We start from the raw sequence: 23,785 nt of genomic DNA, 5'->3' as shown, positions 1-23,785 counted from the left end.
AGAGATTCAGAAAGTGAGAGATTTGGTGATAAAGCTCCAGTTTATTTAAAGCGGCAATCATTTACACTGCAAAACCAGTTTGATTTTGAAATTTAATGATTGCCGCTTTAAAGATAACTGGAGATTTCTTACCAAATCTCTCACTTTCTGAATCTCTCATCCTATTAAATCTCACTCGTACTGTTCTAGCTGCAGTTTTAGTGAATACAAATGTATCCTGCGTTTTGGCGAACAAATATGAATACTGTATTTTATTACAATACAGTTACAGCGCCTTAAAGGGTTATATTCATTTTTTGTTACATTTCTGTTAATCTTTTGTGATCTTCTGGCATTTAAAGAAATGCTCGTTCTCAAGCTTTTCTGTGGGAATTGGTTCATAAATTTAATAACTGAATTTTTTTTTATTTTTCTGGCTAAAAAACCCCAAAATATCTTCCAAAAGAAACAATCTGTGCTGAGAAAATCAACAAAATCAACCAGAGACTGTATGAGTTGTTAGGTTAAGTGTCATTTCTGTGTCGGAATGTCAATGTGTAAAAATAAAATGAGCTTTAAGTGACACTTCCAGTATAGTGACAGATTGGTGAGTCAAGAAAAAAGGCATAAGAATATCCACAAAAAGGCGCTGGTGTATGTGCTATCTGATATCTGTGCCGGGCTGTCTTTAGGGGGTGGCGTACCTCCAGATGTACTATTGATGCGGGTGTGGGGGACGGGCAACTGATGTCAACGAATGACAGCTGCTTGCCAGCTTCTCGCAGGGTGTCCACAGATCAGATGCACCACAGAGGCTGCAGCCTTGCGAGCCAACCAGAATAAGTACCAATGTCTCTTGTAGATGTTGGAGGCCCGGTGCAATGATGGGTAATGATTATGATACAGTTTATAGAGGAGCTGTTATAAAACCCGAACACATTTGCAGTTTGGGGATCCGAGTTCTGAATTGGGAAGAACCAGTTGAACAATGGGGCAGATGGAACTGCAGCTCCTGGCCACCACCTGAGAATAGGCCCATCGCCATGGCAGCAGTATGGCCACCAGACAGACACCAGCTGCCACATGTTTGGCCAAAAATTGTCAATATTAAAATATTAAAATTGCATTTCTATTTGACAGATGTGTGATAAATGTATGCAGTGTATGGGTTCTAGATGCCTACCTGACATTGGCCTCACCTCAGGAGCGGATTTAAGGGGACGAAGGGGGCGATCGCAACGCACCCCCCCCCCCCTAGACTGGAACCAGTCCCTCTTCCACTGACGGGTGTTAGGTTCATGCTGACTTTCTCATAGTGGTCACAGTGGTGGCCGGCCGCTTTGACCGCACTGTCTGACCGCTGGGGGTCATCTGAGACTTGGCTCCTCCCGGGAAGCTGGCTGAGAAGGTGGTAAGTTGGGTGAGGGCAGGTGGGAGGCAGATAGCGGGCATGAATGGCAGGTGGCCGCCGGATGGCATCTTGGCAGTGCAGGAGCACAGCGTAGAAGCGGGAGCATGAACTGCAATGTCCCTGTAATGTAACTGTTCCCACCCACCTGGTGGCTGTGGGCCTATTTCCTTGACTGCTTGCTGTTGTCCAGGGCACCCTAACGACCAGTGTTGAAGGAGAGTGAGGCAAGATAATTAGCAAATACCCATTTATTTAGAGATGCAGCTCGGAGCTCCGCCCCTCACTGGCAGATTGTTGTGCTACCAGAGGAGGGGGCGGGACTGGGAAGGGGAGGAGTCAGGACTGGGAGAGGGGAGGGTCAAGTTTGATCAGTAAACTGCCCCCCCCCCCCCCCCCCTAGAGTCTAGATCTGCCCCTGCCTCACCTGGTAATAGGCCCTTAAACATATTCAGCTCCAGGCCCATTAAGTCCTTAATCCGGCCCTGAAGTTTGGTTTTCTCTTGAATTCAGAACTCAAAAACAAATCTGGGGTTATGAATTGCATTTGAGTCCCCCCTTGTGCTTCCAGGTTCCCATCTCACTCAGGAGACTGTGTGGTTGGGAGGGCAAAAATGACTGGACATGACAGGAAATATTATTGATGTTGATAATCCTATAGAAACAAAAAGAAGTCCAAGTTACATGATTTTATCTGTTTTATCGATGTTTTTAAAATAATATTTGATCAAATTTAAAAAAACAAAAACAAATTCAAGACACTTTGCAAAACCAAAACCCAATGATGATTTATACTGCTTTCACATTGCAGAAATGGGTAATGACACGGTATTCTTAAATGGGACTTTAAAACGGGTCTGAGCCTTGAGACCTTTCACATTGCAGGTGAAAACCGTTTTAAAAATCATTTAATACCATTCAAACATTCAACCCGTTTAACCCCCAAGGGACACGTTTTAAGCCATTGTAATAGAGCTGTTCAAACTGCCAAAAAACGGCTTTGAACCGTGTAGGACTCTGCTTTTTAACCGTGTTGAAATACCGGTTAACTTTAACCGGTAAATCAACTCTGGCACTTTCACATTGCAGCCTTAAACGTTTTAAAATGGAAAAAAAAAACGGCAATATACCGTTTTAAAAGTGTGATGTGAAAGGGGTATCAGAAACAAGAATCAATACACAGGAGTCTGTGCATATCTTTAATACTGTTCCAGGTAACCAATGTGTTTTGCTGTGCTGGCAGAATGTGTGCATTCTATACAAAAACCATGGGTGAAATGTAATAGGATGAGAGATTCAGAAAGTGAGAGATTTGGTAAGAAATCTCCAGTTTTTTTAAAGTGGCAATCATTGACACAGCAAAATCACACTGGTTTTGCTGTGTCAATGATTGCCACTTTAAAAAAACTGGAGATTTCTTACCAAATCTCTCACTTTCTAAATCTCTCATCCTATTACATTTCACCCCATGGGTTCTTTCACCGCTGGCACATGATCTGTCAAAACCTCCAAATAGGCATCTTCACAGATTTGAGTATGGTTATGAATCAGGCCCACGGTACTGTGGCCCTTATTCTGGTTCACTCGCAAAGGCAAATTCTTTCTCAAAGGGAAAAAACCATGTGCACTGCAGGTGGGGCAGATGTTACTTGCGCAGAGAGAGTTAGATTTGGGTGGGGTTTTACTTCAAAGTGAGATCTATATTGCAGTGTAAAAATAAAGCAGTCAGTATTTACCCTGCACAGAAACAAAATAACTCACCCAAATCTAATTCTCTCTGCGCAAGTTACATCTGCCCCACCTGCAGTGCACATGGTTTTGTCCATTTAAGAAATAATTTGCCTTTGTGAGTGAACCAGAATAAGAGCTTGTATTTGCATTGGTTAGCATTACCGCCTCACAGCACTGAGGTCATGGGTTCGATTCCCTCCATGGCCCTAACTGTGTGGAGTTTTTACATTCTCCCTGTACTTGCGTGGGTTTCCTTCGGGTACTCCTGTTTCCTCCCACAATACAAAAATGTACTGGAAGGCTAAATGTCTCCCAACAAAATTAACCCTAGAATGTCTGTGTGTGCGTGTACATGTGGTAGGGAATATAGATTGTAAGCTCCACTCGGGCAGGGACTGATCTGCGGAATATATGTGTGCGCTATGTAAAAAACTGGTAATAAATAAATAATACCCGGGCGATATGAAGCATATAGAATCCCCATAGAAGAGAAAGTCCCTTGTGGTCATGAAGAGAACTGAGAAACTTCTTACTTCACACAGTTCTTCAATATTGGTCAGGTATGGGAGGAAGCAATTGGGGGGATTTTCCACTCTCTCCTTAACCCTTTGAATGCCAAGTGAATTTGTCAAAATAGGGCTAAAGTTTGCCAAGCAAACTCTTGTATTCCCCATAATGACCTGTAATGTTTCCATTACAGATGAAGCACCTGTCAGCCAGCCTGCAGGGTCACCAGATGTCCTGAGCTGTAGCAGGCTGGCTGACGGCAGCTCCACCTGATGAGGACGCGCTCTTATGTTCCCATCAGCAGGAAGCGGATATGGGCAGGGCGAGTGGGGGCCACGGGGGGCTGGCGGAGGGCGGTTGTGGACATCGACAGAATAGGGCGTGCGAGCCCCCTTCTGTCAGATGGCACGCAGCTGCGATTGGCGATTCTAGAGCCAGGAACAGATCCATTGAGAGCTGCACTATCTGTATATAGGAAATCGAATGTTTTTTTACACAACATTTTTATTTGAATTTATTTAACAAATGTGAACGCTCTCTCACAGAGATGTTGAATACATCATCTCCAATCAACAGAGATGTCAATTTTTAACAGTTGTTTTAGTTAGAGTAGAGAAATTTTTAAATTTTCTGCACAGGCGACTCGAATGACCCTTCATGACGGACACTAAGGGGTTAATTTAGTAATGTCATTTAGATTTGCTTCCCATTGAAGTGCAGTGGTGCTCCAACTCAGTCCACAGTACCGCACACAGGTCATGTTTTCCAGGTCACTTGTGGATTTTAAAATGTGACAGTTGGTGATACACAGCGTCCTAGCGGGGTGACCTGGAAAGCGTGGACTGTTAGTGGTCTTTTCGGGAACTAATGGTATCAAAATCGATGCTCATTTATATAAATACTTGAAGTACTTAAACACTGGAGGAATACACACGCAGAATTCCACCTCTCTGGTTTACGCTTCAGTCTATTTGCGATTACGCAGTTTTTACGTTACACCAAGTCCATTGGATTTTGTAATCAACTTCAAAATTTGAAGAGCCCAGGTTAAGGGACCTTCGCTGAAAATCCCAAACTAATTATATGACAGTTTAGAATCCTTTCCCCTGATGAAGTCATTATAAGGAAACGCGTTGGGTTTCGAGTTCTTTTCCATCAAGATCTGACTGCGTATATGACTCTTCATTGTTTTAAATTATGTTTTAATAATTATGTCATTATATAATCAAATTGTGTGAGATTGTTCCACTGGAAAATGAAAGTCACTACTTTGGTGGTGGCGTATCCAGACCGCGCTCTGTTCTTCATTTACGCATTTATTAAATCAATATAAATTGATGAAAACAGCTCAAATCAGTTTGCAATAAAAAAAACTGAAAATAGGATTTAGAATCTCAATTCTGAATGGGAATATCTGGACAGGGACTCGATTTGCATTGGATCTCCTCCATCTTCCTGCCCCCTTCCCCCGGCACCACTAGGACGGCCCCTCTAACACTATCAGAGACCTCTGGGTTCATGTTATGTAATCTGGAAGGGACCATCCAAAACCTATAACGTGTCAGTTGCCAAGATCAGGGAATGACCTATCTGTTGATGGATTGAGCAGATGATCTGGACAGTACACCTAGGGGTACATTTACTAAAGATTTAAAAAAAATTAAAACAGATAATGTTGCCCATAGCAACCAATTAGATTCTGTCTGTCATTTCTTTATTGCATTCTAGAAAATGATCTGATTGGTTGTAATGGGCGACATCACCTCTTCATTTTTTAGAAGCTTTATTAAATGTACCCTTTACATACCACATGAAAAGCCTGTGTTTGTCCCTCTGTACCTTACTCTGTAGGGCTGTAGGAGACCTCACAGGCTCAGCGCTACCTCTGATTAAAAACCCTCCCATGACAAGGCTGCTGCTGTCCTCCTTGAGTCTGAGAAGCATATGATGAGCTCCACCAGGCACAGCTCAACACATGCCTCTCAGTCTCTGAGGTCTTGTGCAAAGTCTCATGGGACTTAGACAACTCCCAGTAATGCACTGCACACTTGTGCAGTCAGTGTGCCCTTTCTCCCGATGCTCAGCACCATTAATCATTGTCAAATTGGCATATAGGTGAAGCTGCAGCACTACCCCACTCCCATGTACAAATCCTTTAGCTAAGAAAAAAAAATGCTGACCACAGGGGGCCCCTAGCTAGTGGTGGGCCCAGGGGTACTGACCCCCTGCACCCCCCCCCCCCTAATCCGGCCCTGCTTTTCGTGTTGCCTGATGCCCAGCATATTACCGATGTGCAGCCATAAGAAAGGCTCATTCTCAGCAGCAGACCGGACATATGCACCATACTGTTATATCTGCCGATTATGATTTTTCGGGTAACTACTTTTATTCACTCACTAGAAATAACTATTTGTATTTGGACTGAAATAGGGGAACGTGATTCAAGTACACAATGGTCCAAGATAGGGTTAGGTTGAAGTGGGGAGGGGAGGGTTAGGCTGCAGGGGTAGGTTAAGGTTAGGCTGTGGTCAGAGGTGAGGGTTAGGCTGCAGGGGGGGAGATTAGATGAGGGATTAGGTTTAAATCTGCACTAGAAGTGACTTCACAGCAACACCGGGACCTAGAGGAAGATGGTGGAGCCGCCGCTGCCCCTGGGAGAAGTAAAGAGACCACCGGGTCAGTTTGATGACAGTTCTTTATGCTGCTCACGTGCATGTAACAAAGCTTATACACCTGGCATGCAGGATCTAATGCTTGTGGCGTGGGAAGGAGACTTTGGCTTTGGGCTGCCCGGCTGGCACTGTAGCACAATGTACATAAAGTAATGGTTCCATCAGTAGGTTACATTGGCACAGCCATCTGGCGGTCAGTCAGATTATTGGTTAATCAGGCACTGTCATCCTGGGTAGACAAGATGATTGTTCACATAACCACTGTCTGCAGCATGTCGACAGTTCGATCACATCCACATTGTCACGTCAAGCTGATGATTTATTGACACACTGTCAGCAAAGCACATCACAATCCTAATCACAAATTACGTGAAAAGAAAACAAATTAAAAGCAAATACAATCGACACGAGTCTCTGGCTACTGCCTCGTGGGCGACACGCCGAGTCTGCCGACATCACATAGGTGCAGCCTTAGTGCTGAGGAAGTCACCAGTGACTTATGTTAAGCAGAAAGACATTTGTCTGTCAGCCAAAGTGATGAAACGGAGAACAGGAAGCAGAACACATGATGTGTCTCCAGATAAGGCACCATATACTGTAGTGAGAGCTGGCACTAGTACATAGACCCGTGTACCACCAGGGCACCACCTGCAACCAGCTGCCTTATATATCACCAGCACACTAGAGGGCATTAAGGGTCTTCTATAAGAACTGCGTCTGATCAGCTGAATCTTCCTCTTTTACTCGCACAAGGACAGTGAAAGGATGAAACTGTGCATCACTACTGACAACTGCGAGACAACAACATAGCCACCATGGATATCTGTGCTCCAATCCCCTGCAGGAACTGGCTCGTATTGTACATGGCGTTTGCGCTGAGTCTGGGGTTCCACCCAGTAGATGGTGAGTACATACTGACCTATTATATCCCGCCAGACCTTCCTGGGGGTACATTGGGCAGATTCTGTTTGGGAACTTAGGCAAAAAACTTCACAAGTTCAATTTACTAAAGGACGATATTCTTCTATTCCAAATCAACAAATTTCTAAATCAATGTTGTGTTTCGGGGAATATGCGGATAAAGAGTCGACAGTGACCAGGTTGACAGTCAATAGGGTTGACATCAAAAGGTCGGCATGCACAATGTTGACATTAACAAATGGCCAACACATGCAAACGTGATACTCAGGACTGGTGCAGGTTTCCTGCACCATAGAAAAAACCTCAGTTGAACGTGTGGATGTGGAGTCTTAGAATTTTTTTTGGGGGGGGGGGTGCTTAATTGGTGAATATAGCTTGGTCTCTCCAGCTAAGGCCACCTTCTGATTGCGTTAGTCTTTGTTAATTATGTGCTACTGTCTGCAATATTTTCCAGGAGAGGGATTCTAAGGATCCCTCCCCAGCAATGGTGCTTGCACATGTGTGGTCAGACCACGGTCCTGAAGGGAAATCCTGAAATCAGAAGCATCCGTCTGTAACACAAATTGGAGCTTGCAGGACAGGCTCGGTACACAAAGCTCATCTTAAATCCTGCCAAGCAGTTTCCACTGGTCAAAACCACGTTATCTGGGGACTGTTTTTTAAGACAATCGGTTAGTGGAGCCGCTCTAGTGGTGAAATCTCAAATGAACCTACAAAAATATCCCACACGACAGAGAAATGTCCTAAGTTGTGACTTACATTTAGGATTAGACCAGGTGAGAACTGCTTCTACCTTACTAGGCTGATGTTTAACCTGTCCTCTGCCCACAATGTACCCCAAATACTTGGCTTCCACCATACCACTGGCACATTTCTCAGGGTTGGTGGTAAATCCGTGTGCCCGTAGAGACTTTAAAGCAGCTTCTACCTTTGGTAGGTGTGACTCCCAGTCAGAGCTGAAAAGAACAATGTTGTTTAAATATGCAGCCGCATATTCCCTGTGGGGCCGCAGCAACTTATTCATGGCCCTCTGGGGTAGAGAAGGCTGTTTTTGCCTTAGCAGCTTATGTTAACGGAATCTGCCAATAACCTTTTGTCAAATCAAGTGTAGTGAGATACGGACCAATGGCTAATTTTCTACCAACCCGGGGTATAGAGCACGAATGAACCCCGGGAAACTAGATTTTGTTTACGGAAGTCATTGCAGAACCTTAAGCACCTGAAGGTTTAGGTACCAAGACAATTGGATTATTCCACTCATTGGTGGATTCCTTTTATAACCCCTAGGCGTAACATCTCTTCCACCTCCTGCTTTATCAGTGCCCGCTTTGCTTCGGGTATACAATATGGCCTTTATTTAATGACCACCACAGGTGGAGACACATCATCATGTTGGATGATCTGTGTCTTTCCCGGAATGGCAGAAAACACATCTTGGTAGCGCTTTACCAAGTTCACCACTTCCTGTTTCTGTCCAGGAGTCAGTATGACTTAAATGGGCACCTGGCATTCTGGAACCTTTTTAGCTACCAAAGAGGGCTGACTGGCTCTTTCCTGCCAAGGTTTTAACAGGTTTACATAGTAGATTTGTACCTCCCTTCTTCTACCCTCCTGTCGGACCTTGTCATTGACTGGTCCCACCTCCTCTATGATCTCATAAGGGCCCCACCATGGTGCATACATCTTGCTTTCGGTGGTGGCTACCAGCACTAACACTTTGTCTCCCAGGTTAAAGAACCGATTGACTGAGGTAATGTCATAACTTTGTTTCTGGCATTGTTTGGCCCTGTTCATGTGTTCGTTCAGGAGTGGCGTAATCTCCTTAGCCGGCCACAGGGCCGCCGATAGGGGGGGTCTAGGGGTACAGGAGTCCTGGGCCCGGCTAGAATTGGGGCCCGGATGGCAGCATTGTGATTAGTACTGTGCATGCTGCCAGGGAGTCAGGGACGTGGACAGCAGTAGTGCATTACGAATGCACTAGCCGCCAGCCAATAGGAGCTTCCTGGTTGGCAGCCAATCAGGAGTGCTTTCTGTCTGGCGTGTCCGCGTCTTTGGCTGCTTTCTGTCCGGCGTGTCCGTGTCTCTGGCGAGGTGGTGCATGGACGAGCTCTGCCCGACAGGCGAGGAGGGGGAGCTGCTGGGTAGCTGGCAGCATGAGCTGCCACATCTCCCACTCCTGACCAGTCCCCGCCATCTCTGCAGCTGCAGCCTGACAGGTGAGCTCCTGCGCTGCATTGTTTTTTAGCTAAACACCCCCAGCTCCGGAGTTCAGGAGGCGGCATGAGGATGCAGGACGGGCGCAGACTACCCGCACACCGCACATAAGCCAGCAGAAGCCGCTGGCTACATCCTGCTGTGCTGCCTGTACCAAGCTGTGCTGTACAGTAAACCGCTGTGCAGCTTGCTGAATGTGCAGGTAATGATGGCCTGTGACTGCACAGGAGAGAGGAAGGCATTGAGAGGTTTATTGAGTGAGAGAAGGAGGGAAGGAGATAGTGTAAGTTATACGGATGAGAGATAGGAGGTGGAAGGAGGGAGAAAAAGGTACAGAGTTCAAGGTGGATATATGTGTTTGTGTGTGCCTCTTACGCTGTAGCACCCCGCCTTTCCCCCTTGGGGGCCCTGCCCATTCTGTCGGTCCTGGGCCCCACGATTTGTGATGGCAGCCCTGGCCGGCCATATAACTAGGCCACAAACTGAACAATGTTAGGGTCCTGGCACAGTTGTTCTTCCCATCCTTCTTTCAAGAGATTTAGAATACCTCTGGGCTGTCTCCCATAGAGGAGCTCAAAGGGACTAAACCCTGTAGAGGATTGGGGAACCTCTCTGACCGCAAACATCAAGTAAGGTAGGAGCAGATCCCAATCCCGTTTTTCTTGTGATATTCCCTCTTTATCATTTGCTCAAGGTTTTTTTTTAAATCTTTCTACCAGGCCGTCTGTTTGCGGGTGGTACAATGAGGTGGTAATCCTCTCTACTTTTAACAATCGGCATAAATCCTCCACGAGTTTAGAAACAAAAGGTGTAACTTGGTCCATTAAGACTGCTTTTGGTATCCCTAAGCGGGTTAGTAGCTCTCTGGCAATGATGCCAGATTTCCTATTACGCAGGAGTATAACCACCGGGTACCTGGTGGCAAAACCAACTTCCACCAATATGTACTGGTGCCCTCGAGCAGACTTTTCCACTGGCCTCATCAGATCCATACCAATCAGCTCAAACAGGTATGGATATTGTAAGGAGGGTTACCAGTGGAGCCCTAAACTCTGGCCGTGGGGCTGTCCTCTGGCACACTGGGCATTCCTGACAGTAGCTTTTAATATAGGCATAGATGCAAAGTAAAGTAGCAGCACAATATAGCAAATAATTTTCAATACAAAATATGGCACACCCTCTGATGGTAAAGCATTAATTACACTACCAATAACCATGTTTAGAGTCTCAAAGGCGTGTACCAAATTGCAGTCATCGCGTTGATCTCGCACAAAGTCCTGCAGTGATATCTTCTCACCAACCGGTTTTCAGTCGGCCTAAGACTCGATCTCCTGGGGTGGTTCTCCTGGATGCCAAGCTTTGGTAGTCACTGGTCTCTGGCCCCTGAGTTGCTTCAGTGGCTAATGGATTGTTGGTGTCACGCCAGGTGACCAGCTCCTGCAGCAAAGTCGCAGCCCAGGATCAATGGTTAAGGTGGCCGAGAGGTCACTGGTGCTACCACCTTTAATGGCCAGCCTTGAACAGTCAGGGGAAGTACACACGTGGCCACTCCTCAACATCGCCATGGATGCACAACACTCTGACAAGAGGCAGGACCTTGTCAGCTACTGAAGGAACCACAATGGCAGCGACAATGGTGAGCTCTCTGCCGGTATCCACCAGTGCCCAGATCTCCCAGCCTTCCAGCTGTACCAGTAGCTGGAACAGGGAGGACTCTGCTTGGGAGACACCCACAGTCACCATGCTGACCAACGGCCAAGCTGTTTTCCCGCACTGCAATCCATCGGCTCAACCTGTTTTTTGCAGTCCCACTGCACATATCCAGTCTTGCCGCACTCAAAGCACACCATGGGAGGCAGAACCTTTGGCTTTATGAGTTCTGGGCTTTGGTACTGGCACTAACCCTAACCTGACTTTACTCTACCAGGTCAGGTGCTGCTCGGTGACCATTGCCAGCTCCTCATATTTCTGGGGGTCAGTCTGTAGGGCCCACTGCTATACTGGGCGGTCTAACACTTGCATTGCCCGGTCCAGTGGGACTATCTCCACAATTCGCACTGCAAAATTTTTAATCAGCTGCAATCAGGCCCTTGCCAGTCAGGCTACTTTGACCAGCTGAATCCTGGGAGGCTCAGAGCCCTCCAGCCCATAGTGATGAAATTCCTGGGCTTTGCGGGGCCATGTCACTCCAAACCTGTCAAGTACAGTAGAGCCTTTTTAAGTATTGGATATGAGTGTGCCTCAGTTATATTCATATCCACATAAGCTCACTGAGCATTCACTGCTAAACAGGGAACGAGCCTGTCAGACCATTTATCCACAGCTTGGCCGTGTGCTCAAATGTGCATAGGAATGCCTTACGTCATCAGCTGGTAGCCTCTCTCGCTCCTTTCCACTCTTCCTCAGATCCTTCAATTATACCTCCCAACATGACCCTCTCCAGGAGGGACACATTGCTCTGTTTCTGGACTTCCCTCATAATGTATGATTGCCATCACCGGTTCACGCAGGTTAATTGATAAGAAAGGTGCTTCAACACAGGTAATGGCAATCATTAATTAAGGGAGAAGTCCAGAATCAGAGCAATGTGTCCTTCCTGGAGAGGGTCATGTTGGGAGGTATGCTTCAATTCCTCATGAAATACAGTAACTGCATCTGAGCTTGCGGTCTTTCAGCCATATTCTGCTGACCAGCTGCCAGTTCAGCAAATTTTTCCAGTATTTCCTGCATATTACCCTGTACTTCCCCTTTAAGGGTAAACTTAGGAGGTTTTATGTACTGTGCCAGACTCACTTAATCATGCAGTGGCCTTTACTGCTGCCTCTCTTTCACTGTAGATTAGGCTAACCAACTCACTGAGCACACCACAAGTGAAAACCTTTACCTGGCTTCGGGGCCAGCTGCACAATGTGTAACCAGAGAAGAGGGGGAAACAATTGCTTGTTTAAATCTAGTAGCTGTCTTACCCAGAGTTCTCTGCTGTATGTAGTGTCCAGCTGAGATGTGTCCTTGCTCAGATTCTCAATCAATTGTGAAACGAATCACATCCACAGGGATTCAGATGAAGACTTTGCTCTTTATTTTATAAAGCAGGTCACAGCATACCCCATTTATTCCATATGCAAGCGTATTACAGGCAGCAGCATACAGGTAATCCAGCATAGAACAGACTCTTGCAAACGCTCCAGTGGTCCCTACCATAGCCCACAGCCCGGCCTATCGCTTGGGCAGCTAGTTCACAATCAAGAGCATTTACCCTGTGCCCTTGATATGGATTCAGTATGAAATCCCGGCGGTCGGGATCCCGGCGTTCAAAATCCCGACGCTGGAATCCCGACCGCCGAAATCCCGACAAGGGGGGGAGTGGATCGCCCCCCCCCCCCCTTACGGGTTCGCTTCGCTCGCCACGCAGCCCAAAGCGTGGCGAGGGGACGCGGATTACTTAAAATGTATTCCGCGTCCCCTCGCTGCGCTCGCCACGCTATATAAAATCAACTCTATGCCCACTTGGATAGTGGGGAAATGAACAGGACCATTTTAACATTGAACCCTAGTGAAAATCGCGTTCATCGCATCGCATGCGATTTGATTGCATGCAATGCAATGCAATTTTTCGGTACTTGTTTCCTAGCACGGCGTCCGTCATGGTAGATCGTATACCTTAAGTTAAGGTAACTTAAGGTATGCGATCAATGCGATGGACGCGATTTTCTCTTAATTAAGTGGCTTTATTGCCGGCAAAGAGAAAATCGCGTTGATCGCGTCCATCGCATGCCATTATAATGGCATGCGATGCGACCGACGCGATCAATGCGATTTTCCATAGGGCTCAATGTTAAATTAGCTTTCAATGCTAAAATCGCGTTAATCGCGTCCATTGCATGCCATTATAATGGCATGCGATGCGATCGACGCGATCAACGCTATTTTACATAGGAAACAATGGGAAATGGGCCAATGTGCCCAAATTTGATTGTATATGCACCCTGATGGCTTTTAAGTATGTGAAATGTCTCCCCCTTGTTAACGCCACCCCACTATTGACGCCAACCCGAAGCGTGGCGAACATAGCGAGCTCGCGAGGGGCGGCGGTGCGCGTCCTCAGACCTTTTCATACCCCCATTATACACGTCGGCGTGGAGTTGACTTTATAAAGTGTGGTGAGCGCAGCGAGCCACCGAGTATACCTGTGAAGTTATGCACGTCCCCTCGCGGGGCTCGCTGCGCTCGCCACGCTTCGGGCTCGGTGGCTTGCTCCCCACACTTTATAAAGTCAACTCCACGCCGACGTGGATAGTGGGGGTATGAAAAGGTCGGAGGACGCGTACCGCCACCACTTGCGGGTTCGCTGCGCTCGCCACGCTTCGGGTTGGCGTTCATCGTGGGGTGGCGTTAACAATGGGGGGGGGGCATTTCACCCATGAGGGGGGGTATGCAATTAAAATTGGTGTTTGGGGGGCTTTTTACATTGGCCCCAATGTAAAATTGGGTCTCAGGGACCATTTTACATTGATTCCAATGTAAAAATCGCGGCGATCACGTCGCATGCGATTTTTTTGGTCCCGATGCTTAAGATAAAAATCGCTGGCGCCGTGCTAGGAAAAAAGTACAGATTTTTCCGACCCGATCTCAAAATCGGGCGTCCAGATACTACATAAGTACCGGTTTTTTTCACTGTTTTTTGTTACCCAAATGTCAACACAGTTGACATGGACACAGGTTAAAGTGCACCACGTCACCTCGCATGGCTTGCTACACTCGCCATGCTTCGGGCTCGGTGCCTCGCTGCGCTCGGCACACTATTTTATTCTCCCACCCTAGTGGATGGTAGGGCATGAAATACCCCGTCGGCACATGTTGGCTCAAAAACAGTGAAAACCTCATGTCAACCTTTTGACTGCAACCTAACCCATGTCGAACTAATGACCATGTTGACCTAATGACCCTGTCAACATAACCCATGTCAACCTAGACTGATGTGGACCTTTATGCATGTCTACTCAATGGTGTCGACCTAATGACTGTCTAACAACTTGCTGGTGACCCAATGACCATATCCCATATATACATATACTGTATGTGTGTGTTCTAATTTAAGAAGAATTAGGCAGAAACAGGAGCAGGCTCCCCCCCCCCCTGCCACTGGCCTAATGTGACACATTAAGTAATACATACACTATAAATAGAAGGTTCCGTGGGAAAGTTCTGTCACTATACTGACGTACTGTAACTTCCACTTATTGAGTCTGCAGCGATGTCTGCGTGTTCTCTGTGCCGGTTTCATGTGAGAACAAATTTGCTGAAACACAAACACGCAAAGCAGCGTATGAAAACGAGCGACCCTACGGTATGCCTGGTGCCAGGGCAGCCGAGAGGGTGGTGGAGGGTACTAATTACCCAGGCCCAGGCTTGCTGGAGGGGCCCTGGTCCGACCCCTCCCTTCCCCCTCCGTCCCTCCCGGGTAGCAACAGCAGCACACAGTTCTACAGCATGTGCTGTGCTGACAGCCGGCTCTGCATGAGTGTCTCACTGACAGCGTGAGAGCTCCTGCTGAGCCTGCTGTCAGCACAGCACATGCTGTAGGTGTGTGCTGCTGCTGAGATTACAGCTTTTAGAGTTTTCTTTCATCCTCCTCTAAACATTTTTGGGGCGTGGCCTAAGTGTGGGAGGTGCCCACCCCACATTTAGGCCACGCCCCCAAAAGTTTACCCGGCCCGGAATTCCTCTCGGCTGCCCTGCCTGGTGCACATACAGCAGCTGGCTGGGAGCGATATATGGGCAATCCTGCCAAAGCCCCAACATGTGACACACAGGGGTATACTGTAGTTAATAAAAGTTCATTTGGAGATGCATTTTTCTAGCACAGATTAAGAATTTAATCATTTTGAAATTGATAAAATCGAACAAACATCAGTGTTTTGTAAATACACCCCTCAGTGTTCAGGTGTAGCTGGCGATAAGTCTTACAAGAGTTATGGTCGAGCGCACAGGTTCTCAAACTCGGTCCTCAGGACCCCACATTGTGCACATTTCCAGGTCTCCTCACAGAATAACAAGTGAAATAATTAGCTCCACCTGCTTAAAATGTGTCAATGAGTAATGAATGCACCTGTCGGGTGACCTGGAAAACGTGAACTGTGTGGGGTCCTGAGGACAGAGTTTGAGGACCCCTGGTATAGCAGATCGATCTAGATTGACAATCACGTGGTCAACCGATAATAGTTGAACATGTCCAGTTAGGAGCCCAAGACTGGACGGCAGCATCTAGTTCGACAATATCAGAAGATTGACGCAAACAAAAGGTTGAGGGGAATGTGATTGACAGTGACAAAGTCGACACAAGTTTTTTGTGTCTATATCGACATAGGTTGACATAGACACTGTCCAAATTCAACCCCGTCCAACATGATGGGGGTCTGCACATGCGCACACCCCCACAGTGAGCGCCTTTGGAAAATTTTCCATTCGCTGGGGCACTTGCTGTATGATTGACAGGCAGGGGGCGTGCTGGGGTGGGCACCCGGTGTTTTATGGGCGTGTCCACAAAAAACTTTGGTGTGCCCATAGAAACGTTGGGACGGAACCCGGCAAATGCAGGCCTGCCCTGCCTGCTCGGGGAGGGCAAATGACTTCACATGACTTCAGCACCCGCCCCCAATTTGCAGAAGACCATCCATCCCCCCATTTCTTACTGTCTCTGCACCTGGTACATCTGCCCCACCGGCATGGGTTTGCCCATTTGATTGCTTTTTGCTTTACTAGCAAAGCCGAATCAGACCCTTTATTTAGGGTATCGGTGTCCACGAGGGTACTGGAAATGTAAATGAGGCACCCATCGCGCAACACTCCCCCATGATCCGTGACCAGTCCTTGGGCTAGATGATATGCTTTGTGGCAAATTCCATCACCACGTCCCTGTGGCTCGCTGCTTAATGATCCAGGCCACAACTGCATCTCTGTGTGTGTGTGTGTGCACGCTGCACAGATGCATGCAAGGTGTGACATAGATGTGTGTGCGCTGCACAGATGAATGCATGGTGTGACTTAGATGTGTGTGCGCTGCACAGATGCATGCACAGTGTGACTTAGATGTGTGTGCGGTGCAGACACACCGCTCCCCAGCCCACATCCACCTACTCTAACTACTTCCTGTACAATAATGCTTATTTTGGCTACTGGTGCACTAAACTCACCATCGGGTACCATTAATGCATGACACTTCAAAATCACTTAAAACTTTAAACCCTTAACAACTAAAGTAAGACACGGACACAAGTGCTGGCATTTCAAAGTAATGTAAAATTTATTCATTGACAAGTTGACTCTTAGATCTATGGACTGTGGGCAGTATTCAATGAGGATAATTCGCCCTGTTTCACGGCGAATTTGTGCTATTTTCGCGTTGGAAAGTGATTTTTTTGGGTCAGAAAGCGAATCACCCTATTCAATGTGCACTTCTCGCCGTCTTTCTAAGTGATATTCGCCGTGTCTCACCGTGTAGCAAATCGCCATCTTTTCATGGTAAAGTGGAAAGTGAACTTTTAAAATAAAGTTTTTTTTTTTTTTACATTTGGTGTAAAAAAATCAGGAATTTTATTCTGTGAAGGGGCATGCTATTTTTATTCATGTGCTTACAGCACATGAATATATATTTAATTTAAAAATATATATATTTTTTTTTACACATAACAGCCAGCAGGGGGCCGGGAGCCGAGAGCTGCTCATTAGATATTCATATATTCACTGCTCCCGATCATTACATGTGCACGATCAGGAGCAGTGAATACCCAGCCACCGTCTCCCGCCATGGGGACGCGCGCCCCGTGGCAACGGAGCTTCCCCCGGGTCCCCACCACTTCCCCTGCCGCCGGTCCCCCTCGCCACCCCAACCCCCCCCCCCCAAACCCTGCCTGTCTCCCTGAAGCGGAGACGGGCAGGATGCCGCTGCCCCACCGACGGAGGATTGGGACGCGCGTGCGCGTGAGACTCATGCACGTCCCAGTTCAGTGTAACCCCTGTCCGCCGGCACTCGCCAGAGGGGAGGCTCTGGCGAGCCCCGGCCAAAGATGACAGGGGCTACATCTGTAATACATATAACAAGCGACTGTTCTTTACCACCGCCCAACAGAAAACATAGGGATGGGAGGGAGGAAAAACACACAGGGCCAGATTCTCTAAGCTTCAAAAGTGATAAAATGGAGAGTGATAAACAGCCAGCCAATCAGCTCCTACCTGCCATGTCACAGACTGTGTTTGAAAAATTACAGACAGGAGCTGATTGGCTGGCTGTTTATCACTCTCCATTTTATCACTTTTGAAGCTTAGAGAATCTGGCCCAGAAAGAGGCTGTTACATCACTTCCTGCCCACTCCTCCCCGCTTGCACCCCATTGGCCAATGCTCCATCATCAGATCTCACAGTAAAATAACACTAGCTCAGTGGTTCCCAAAGTTTTTTTTAAATCACGGCACCCTAGAGCATCAGAATTTCTTTCATGGCACCCTTAGGTCATACTTGCCTACTTTTAAAAGCTAGTTTCAGGGAGATTATAGTTGGTATTTAAATTTTGCACAGCGCCCCATTGAGGGGGCGTCATGCTCCATCCATATGGCGTGTCTAGTTCCATATATGGAGAGATTGTGAAAAGAGATTGTGAATGCGGCACCTAGAAGTGTGGGTGTGTACTGCTACATCTGAGAGTTACTGTAGTAAGAGATACTATACTATAAAGTGCTGGGAAATGGTGCTGAGGATTCAATGTAACTGTATCTATTTCTCTTTCCTTTTTTCCCAAAAAATGTAACATTGTAATGTGGGCAAGGTGAAATGAGGGAGATAGCTAGACTAATGAGGGAGAGAGGGAGATTGCTGCTATTTCAGGGAGTCTCCTGTAGAATGCAGGAGGGGAGGTAACTATGATGTAACAGTGTAATGTGGGCTAGATGACATGAGGGAGACTGCTAGACTAATGAGGGAGAGAGGGAGATTGCTGCTATGTCAGGGAGTCTCCTGCAGAATGCAGGAGGGTAGGTAACTATGATATAACAGTGTAATGTGGGCTAGGTGACATGAGGGAGATTGCTAGACTAATGAGGGAGAGAGAGATTACTGCTATTTCAGGGAGTCTCCTGCAGAATGCAGGAGGGGAGGTAACTATGATGTAACAGTGTAATGTGGGCTAGGTGACATGAGGGAGATTGTTAGACTAATGAGGGAGAGAGGGAGATTGCTGCTATTTCAGGGAGTCTCCTGCAGAATGCAGGAGGGGAGGTAACTATGATGTAACGGTGTAATGTGGGCTAGGTGACATGAGGGAGATTGCTAGACTAATGAGGGACAGAGGGAGATTGCTGCTATGTCAGTTAGTCTCCTGCAGAATGCAGGAGGGTAGGTAACTATGATGTAACAATGTAATGTGGGCTAGGTGACATGAGGGAGATTGCTAGAATAATGAGGGAGAGAGGGAGATTGCTGCAATGTCAGGGAGTCTCCTGCAGAATGCAGGAGTGGAGGTAACTATGATGTAACAGTGTAATGTGGGCCAGGTGACATGAGGGAGATTGCTAGAATAATGAGGGAGAGAGGTAGATTGCTGCTATTTCAGGGAGTCTCTTGCAGAATGCAGGAGGGGAGATAACTATGATGTAACAGTGTAATGTGGGCTAGGTGACATGAGGGAGATTGCTAGACTAATGAGGGAGAGAGGGAGATTGCAGCTATTTCAGGGAGTCTCTTGCAGAATGCAGGAGGGGAGGTAACTATGATGTAACAGTGTAATGTGGGCTAGGTGATATGAGGGAGATTGCTAGACTAATGAGGGAGAGAGGGAGATTGCTGCTATTTCAGGGAGTCTCTTGCAGAATGCAGGAGGGTAGGCAAGTATGATGTAACAGTGTAATGTGAGCTAGGTGACATGAGGGAGATTGCTAAACTAATGAGGGAGAGAGGGAGATTGCTGCTATTTCAGGGAGTCTCTTGCAGAATGCAGGAGGGTAGGTAACTATGATGTAACAGTGCAATGTGGGCTAGGTGACATGAGGGAGATTGCTAGACTAATGAGGGAGAGAGGTAGATTGCTGCTATGTCAGGGAGTCTCTTGCAGAATGCAGGAGGGTAGGTAACTATGATGTAACAGTGCAATGTGGGCTAGGTGACATGAGGGAGATTGCTAGACTAATGAGGGAGAGAGGTAGATTGCTGCTATGTCAGGGAGTCTCCTGCAGAATGCAGGCGGGTAGGCAAGTATGCCTTAGGTCAAAAGTTTCTTATTCAGAAATTTTGAAAATAATTAAGTAAAGTGTTTTATATGTCATACAAAGGTTTATATATGGATGAGGAACAGGATTAGCTTCTGTTTGTCCACATAATTTATTATTGACAGCCCACGACCAATGTTTTTTGCCTTTTACATTGACCATAATTAATTTGAATTGGTCCTGACCACTTGCACCCCTCCAATGCTGCTTTCAGACCGCAAAACTGGCTTTGACCCTGTATTTGAAAACATTTCCAAAAACGGGTCTGCCAGGTAAAACCCCTTTCACACCGCATCTCTTGAACGGTATATTACCGTATAAGTGCGTTTTATTTTACACTGGCAGACCCGTTTTTGGAAACTTTCCAAAAACTGGGTCAAAGCCAGTTTTCAGCGTGCGCCCCCGCGGGTTAACACAACCCCCCCCCCCAGGGCTAACAAAACACCCCCCCTCCCCAGGGCTAACAAACATAGGAAAACCAGTTTTAAAAAACTGTCTTTCGTACGGGGGCAGCCATTTTCCGAAAGTCACTTTTCTTATAAGAAACAGGTTTTTCTATGGGGCAGCCATTTTCTGAAAGACACTTTTTTTCATGAGTGCATCTGACCATGCTGAACTGCAGGGATCCGCAATTACGGAGGTACCGGCTGCACAGGGGGTGGGGGGTGTTCTTAACACACTGTGGCGGGTGGGTGGGGTTAGTCCACCCACGCGCGGGGCGGTGGGGGGCAGCTCCAGTGCTGTGAATATTTAATGAGCGCTCATTAAATATTCACTGCGCTGAATTTAGGATAAATACCGTTTCAGACCCGATTTTGATGCCAAAAAACCGGGTCTGAAACGGGTAGGACCCTCCATTTTAACCGTTTCACAAAATCGGCTTTTGTAAAACGGTAAAGTGGTCCTGCACCTTTCAGACCGCACAGATTACCGTTTTAAAACGGTTACAGATCGGCAAAATACCGTTTTTTAAGTGCGGTCTTAAAGGGGCATAAGTGTCCCGAGGCACCCCTGTTTGCCACGGCAGACAGTTTGGGAACCACTGCACTAGCTACTTAAAGTGACAGCATCTCCAGAACCCTTCAGTGGTTTATGTAACCTCTGTGCTTAGACAGCCACCAGTTTTCCGGAGCTCTCCAGTGGCTGACTTCCTCTGTGCTGCTGATTTGTGGAACAATCAGCTCAGTAAAAGACACAGCGCTGAGACAAACGGCTACAAATCTGAGGCCCTGATTACAACATGTACGCAATTCCGATGTTCTATGTACTGTAATAGAACGAGTTTCTGCCAATGCTCCTCAACAAGCACTGCGCTCGCACAGCGATTGACTATAGAGAGGATTAATTAGGAAACTGAATGACAGGCACTTAGAGTTTGGGGAGGCAAGGGGGGGGGGGCTGGGTTAGCTACTGGGGGAAGGGGCAAATTCAGCTAGCTTGCAGGTGAAAAGCCCTCGGCTTCTTAGGAGAGCCGCTCTGTCTGAGACAGCCCAGACTTAGGGGGCGATTCACACCTGGTCGCTCAGGTCAGGATTCGTTCTCCCACCTAATGAATGTTGGTTTGCGCATGTGCAAACCCCCGGAAGGTTCTGTAACACCTTTGTCAAGTTTCACACTCACTGGTGGATGGGCAGGGGGTGGACGCAGGGGACCATGGAAATGCTTGGCGTACCGCTGCGAACGAGGCGTGCCCATACATCATTGGGGCGGGCGGCTGACCTCACATGAATTCAGCAACTGCCCCCAATGTGGCAGACAGCGCCGTCACTAGTAATTTTGGAACTGACCTTCAGTCCGGGCCCTCCCGCTCTGCTCCCGCAACACCCCCCCCCCCCTTCCCCTGAACTCACCTCAGCTGACAGTGACCTCGCTCTCGGTGAACAGTGCACAACACAGGCACAGTGCAGCCTGCAGAGCACCGAGCCCCTCTGTGTCCTAGGCTCGGCACTCTGCAGGCTGCACTGTGTATCATGCATGCCTGGCTGGGGTGCCGCCGGGTGGGCGAGGCGGTGTGCGGGGGTGGTGTCACTGTGGGTAGCTGCCCGGGCCCATCCAGAGGCCAGGGCCCAGGAAAGCTGTACCCACAGCACCTCCCTGTTGGCGGCCCTGATGGTAGATAACGGTTATCTTAAAAGTAAGTATAGGCTGGAGAAATCCTTCCCATGCGAGACTGTCCCCAAAAAAAAATTGGACTGAACCGCCAAAATTGGGACAGTTGGGAGGTATGGGTTAATGGGTTCTGTGCAGGGTAAATAATGGCTGCTTTATTCTTACACTGCGATTTAAAGTTCAGATTGAACACACCCCACCCAAATCTAAAGGTGGCCATACACACGCAGATTTATCTTCAGATCTGTCTGGTTGGAACAAAAACCTGGTTATGGATGGGAGCAAATGACAGTTGACCATTTCCTTGGAAATGCTGGAAAACTGACCAACTGTCACTCATCCATAACCATGTTTTTGTTCCAAACAGCCAGATCTGCAGATAAATCTTACTAGTGTATGGGCACCTTAACTCTCTCTGCACATGTGACATCTGCCCCACCTGCAGTGCAGCATGCTCATTTGTATTACTTACACACATGAATCGGGCCCTGCGTGTGTAATACTAGGAGATTGTACTGTAATAATAGACGCCCACGAGCTGCTGCGGTGACCCTGAGTGGCCTGAGGAGGAGGATACTGCGGTTGGTAAATTGCTCAGGTAAAAATAGACAACAAAGTGTGAAGTAGGTCAGATCGCTGTATGCGAGGGTGACAGAAATAGGGCAATGGGCCTGATTCAGAGTTGTTCTCTAGGCTATCGAACAGGTAAACCCCGCCCACTGGCTGACCAAACGCCTGTTGTCCCTGCATTTGCATACAAGGGGATGTGTACGCACCGACACATTCCCATTCACAAATAAAAGGCAATCTGGACTGAGTTATTTCTGCCGAAAAGGTAATTATATAACTTTGAATCTCAGTGATTCTGACTTGAGATGGGGACTTGTACAGTATCTAAAATTAAGGTACAGGTGATGTATCCCATTTTTTATAGCAACCCTCTTTATTTTGTATTATCACTGAGCCAGTTACTATTATCTACATAAGTATAATGTATAATGTATATAATGTATAATGTGTGTGTGTGTTCGTGTGGATGTTCCACGATAACTCTCGAACACTTTAACAAATCGTATTCAAACTTTGCACACTACCTTATCATCTTAAGGGACAATCTACAGTAGGTTCCGAGATGGGTTTAATCTGACGACCCTTAAGGGTGCTGTCATAAGGGTCCGTGCTATTTCTGTTGTTTTCATGCATTGTGATATGTTGTTGGAAAGCTTATGACTTTCTGAATACAACACAATAAAACAGACTCCCTTAGGTGGACCCGTAAAGGCTGATAAGGGTCCATTACATGAAAAACATTTCACTTTAGTAAACGTTTGACAAACTGAAATTAATAATCGACTCATCGGCAGAGTGGTCTGTGAATCGGAAACTGTAGATATTGTTGTGAAATCCATGTTAGAACGGTCCCCAGTCAGCTCTTTATTCTCTTGATTGATTGCTTATTGATCAAGGGTTTTCAGGATCTTCTGCTCCTGTCCTGCTGTAGTTAGGAAGGTGGATAGTTGGAGACTTGCTCTGGCTGCTGCAGCAGCTTCTGCCCTGCTGTGGTTGGGAAGGGTAGGTGGATAGTTAGAGACACACTCTGGCTGCCGCAGCAGCTTCTGCCCTGCAGTGGTTGGGAAGGGAAGGTAGATAGTTGGAGACCTGCTCTGGCTGCTGCAGCAGCTTCTGCCCTGCTGTGGTTGGGAAGGGAAGGTGGATAGTTGGAGACCTGTTCTGGATGCTGCTGCAGCTTCTGCCCTGCTGTGGTTGGGAAGGGTAGGTGGATAGTTGGAGACACACTCTGGCTGCTGCAGCAGCTTCTGCCCTGCAGTGGTTGGGAAGGGAAGGTGGATAGTTGGAGACCTGTTCTGGCTGCTGCAGCAGCTTCTGCCCTGCTGTGGTTGGGAAGGGAAGGTGGATAGTTGGAGACCTGTTCTGGATGCTGCTGCAGCTTCTGCCCTGCTGTGGTTGGGAAGGGTAGGGGGATAGTT

The 23,785-nt window shown here is 47.3% G+C and overlaps 1 protein-coding gene across 2 annotated transcripts in view; it reads left to right on the top strand.

Annotated features, from left to right (window-relative positions):
• Positions 1-23,785, top strand: part of BTLA (B and T lymphocyte associated) — a 75,783-nt gene that overhangs the window by 34,747 nt on the left and 17,251 nt on the right. The window contains exon 1 of one of the 2 annotated variants that reach the window (XM_083171623.1): positions 6,848-7,200. The exons of the other annotated variant lie outside the window; for it this stretch is intronic. Coding sequence (XP_083027749.1) covers positions 7,113-7,200 — 88 coding nt within the window. The 5' untranslated portion in view covers positions 6,848-7,112. Of the gene's footprint in view, positions 1-6,847; positions 7,201-23,785 lie in introns of those variants that run through there. 2 annotated transcript variants of the gene reach the window in all.

This window comes from Crinia signifera, chromosome 2, assembly GCF_055691185.1.
Source record: "Crinia signifera chromosome 2, ASM5569118v1, whole genome shotgun sequence".
Taxonomy (NCBI): Eukaryota; Metazoa; Chordata; class Amphibia; order Anura; family Myobatrachidae; genus Crinia; species Crinia signifera.
The sequence above is the reverse complement of the archived record's forward strand: the minus strand, read 5'-3'. Positions and strand labels throughout refer to the sequence as shown.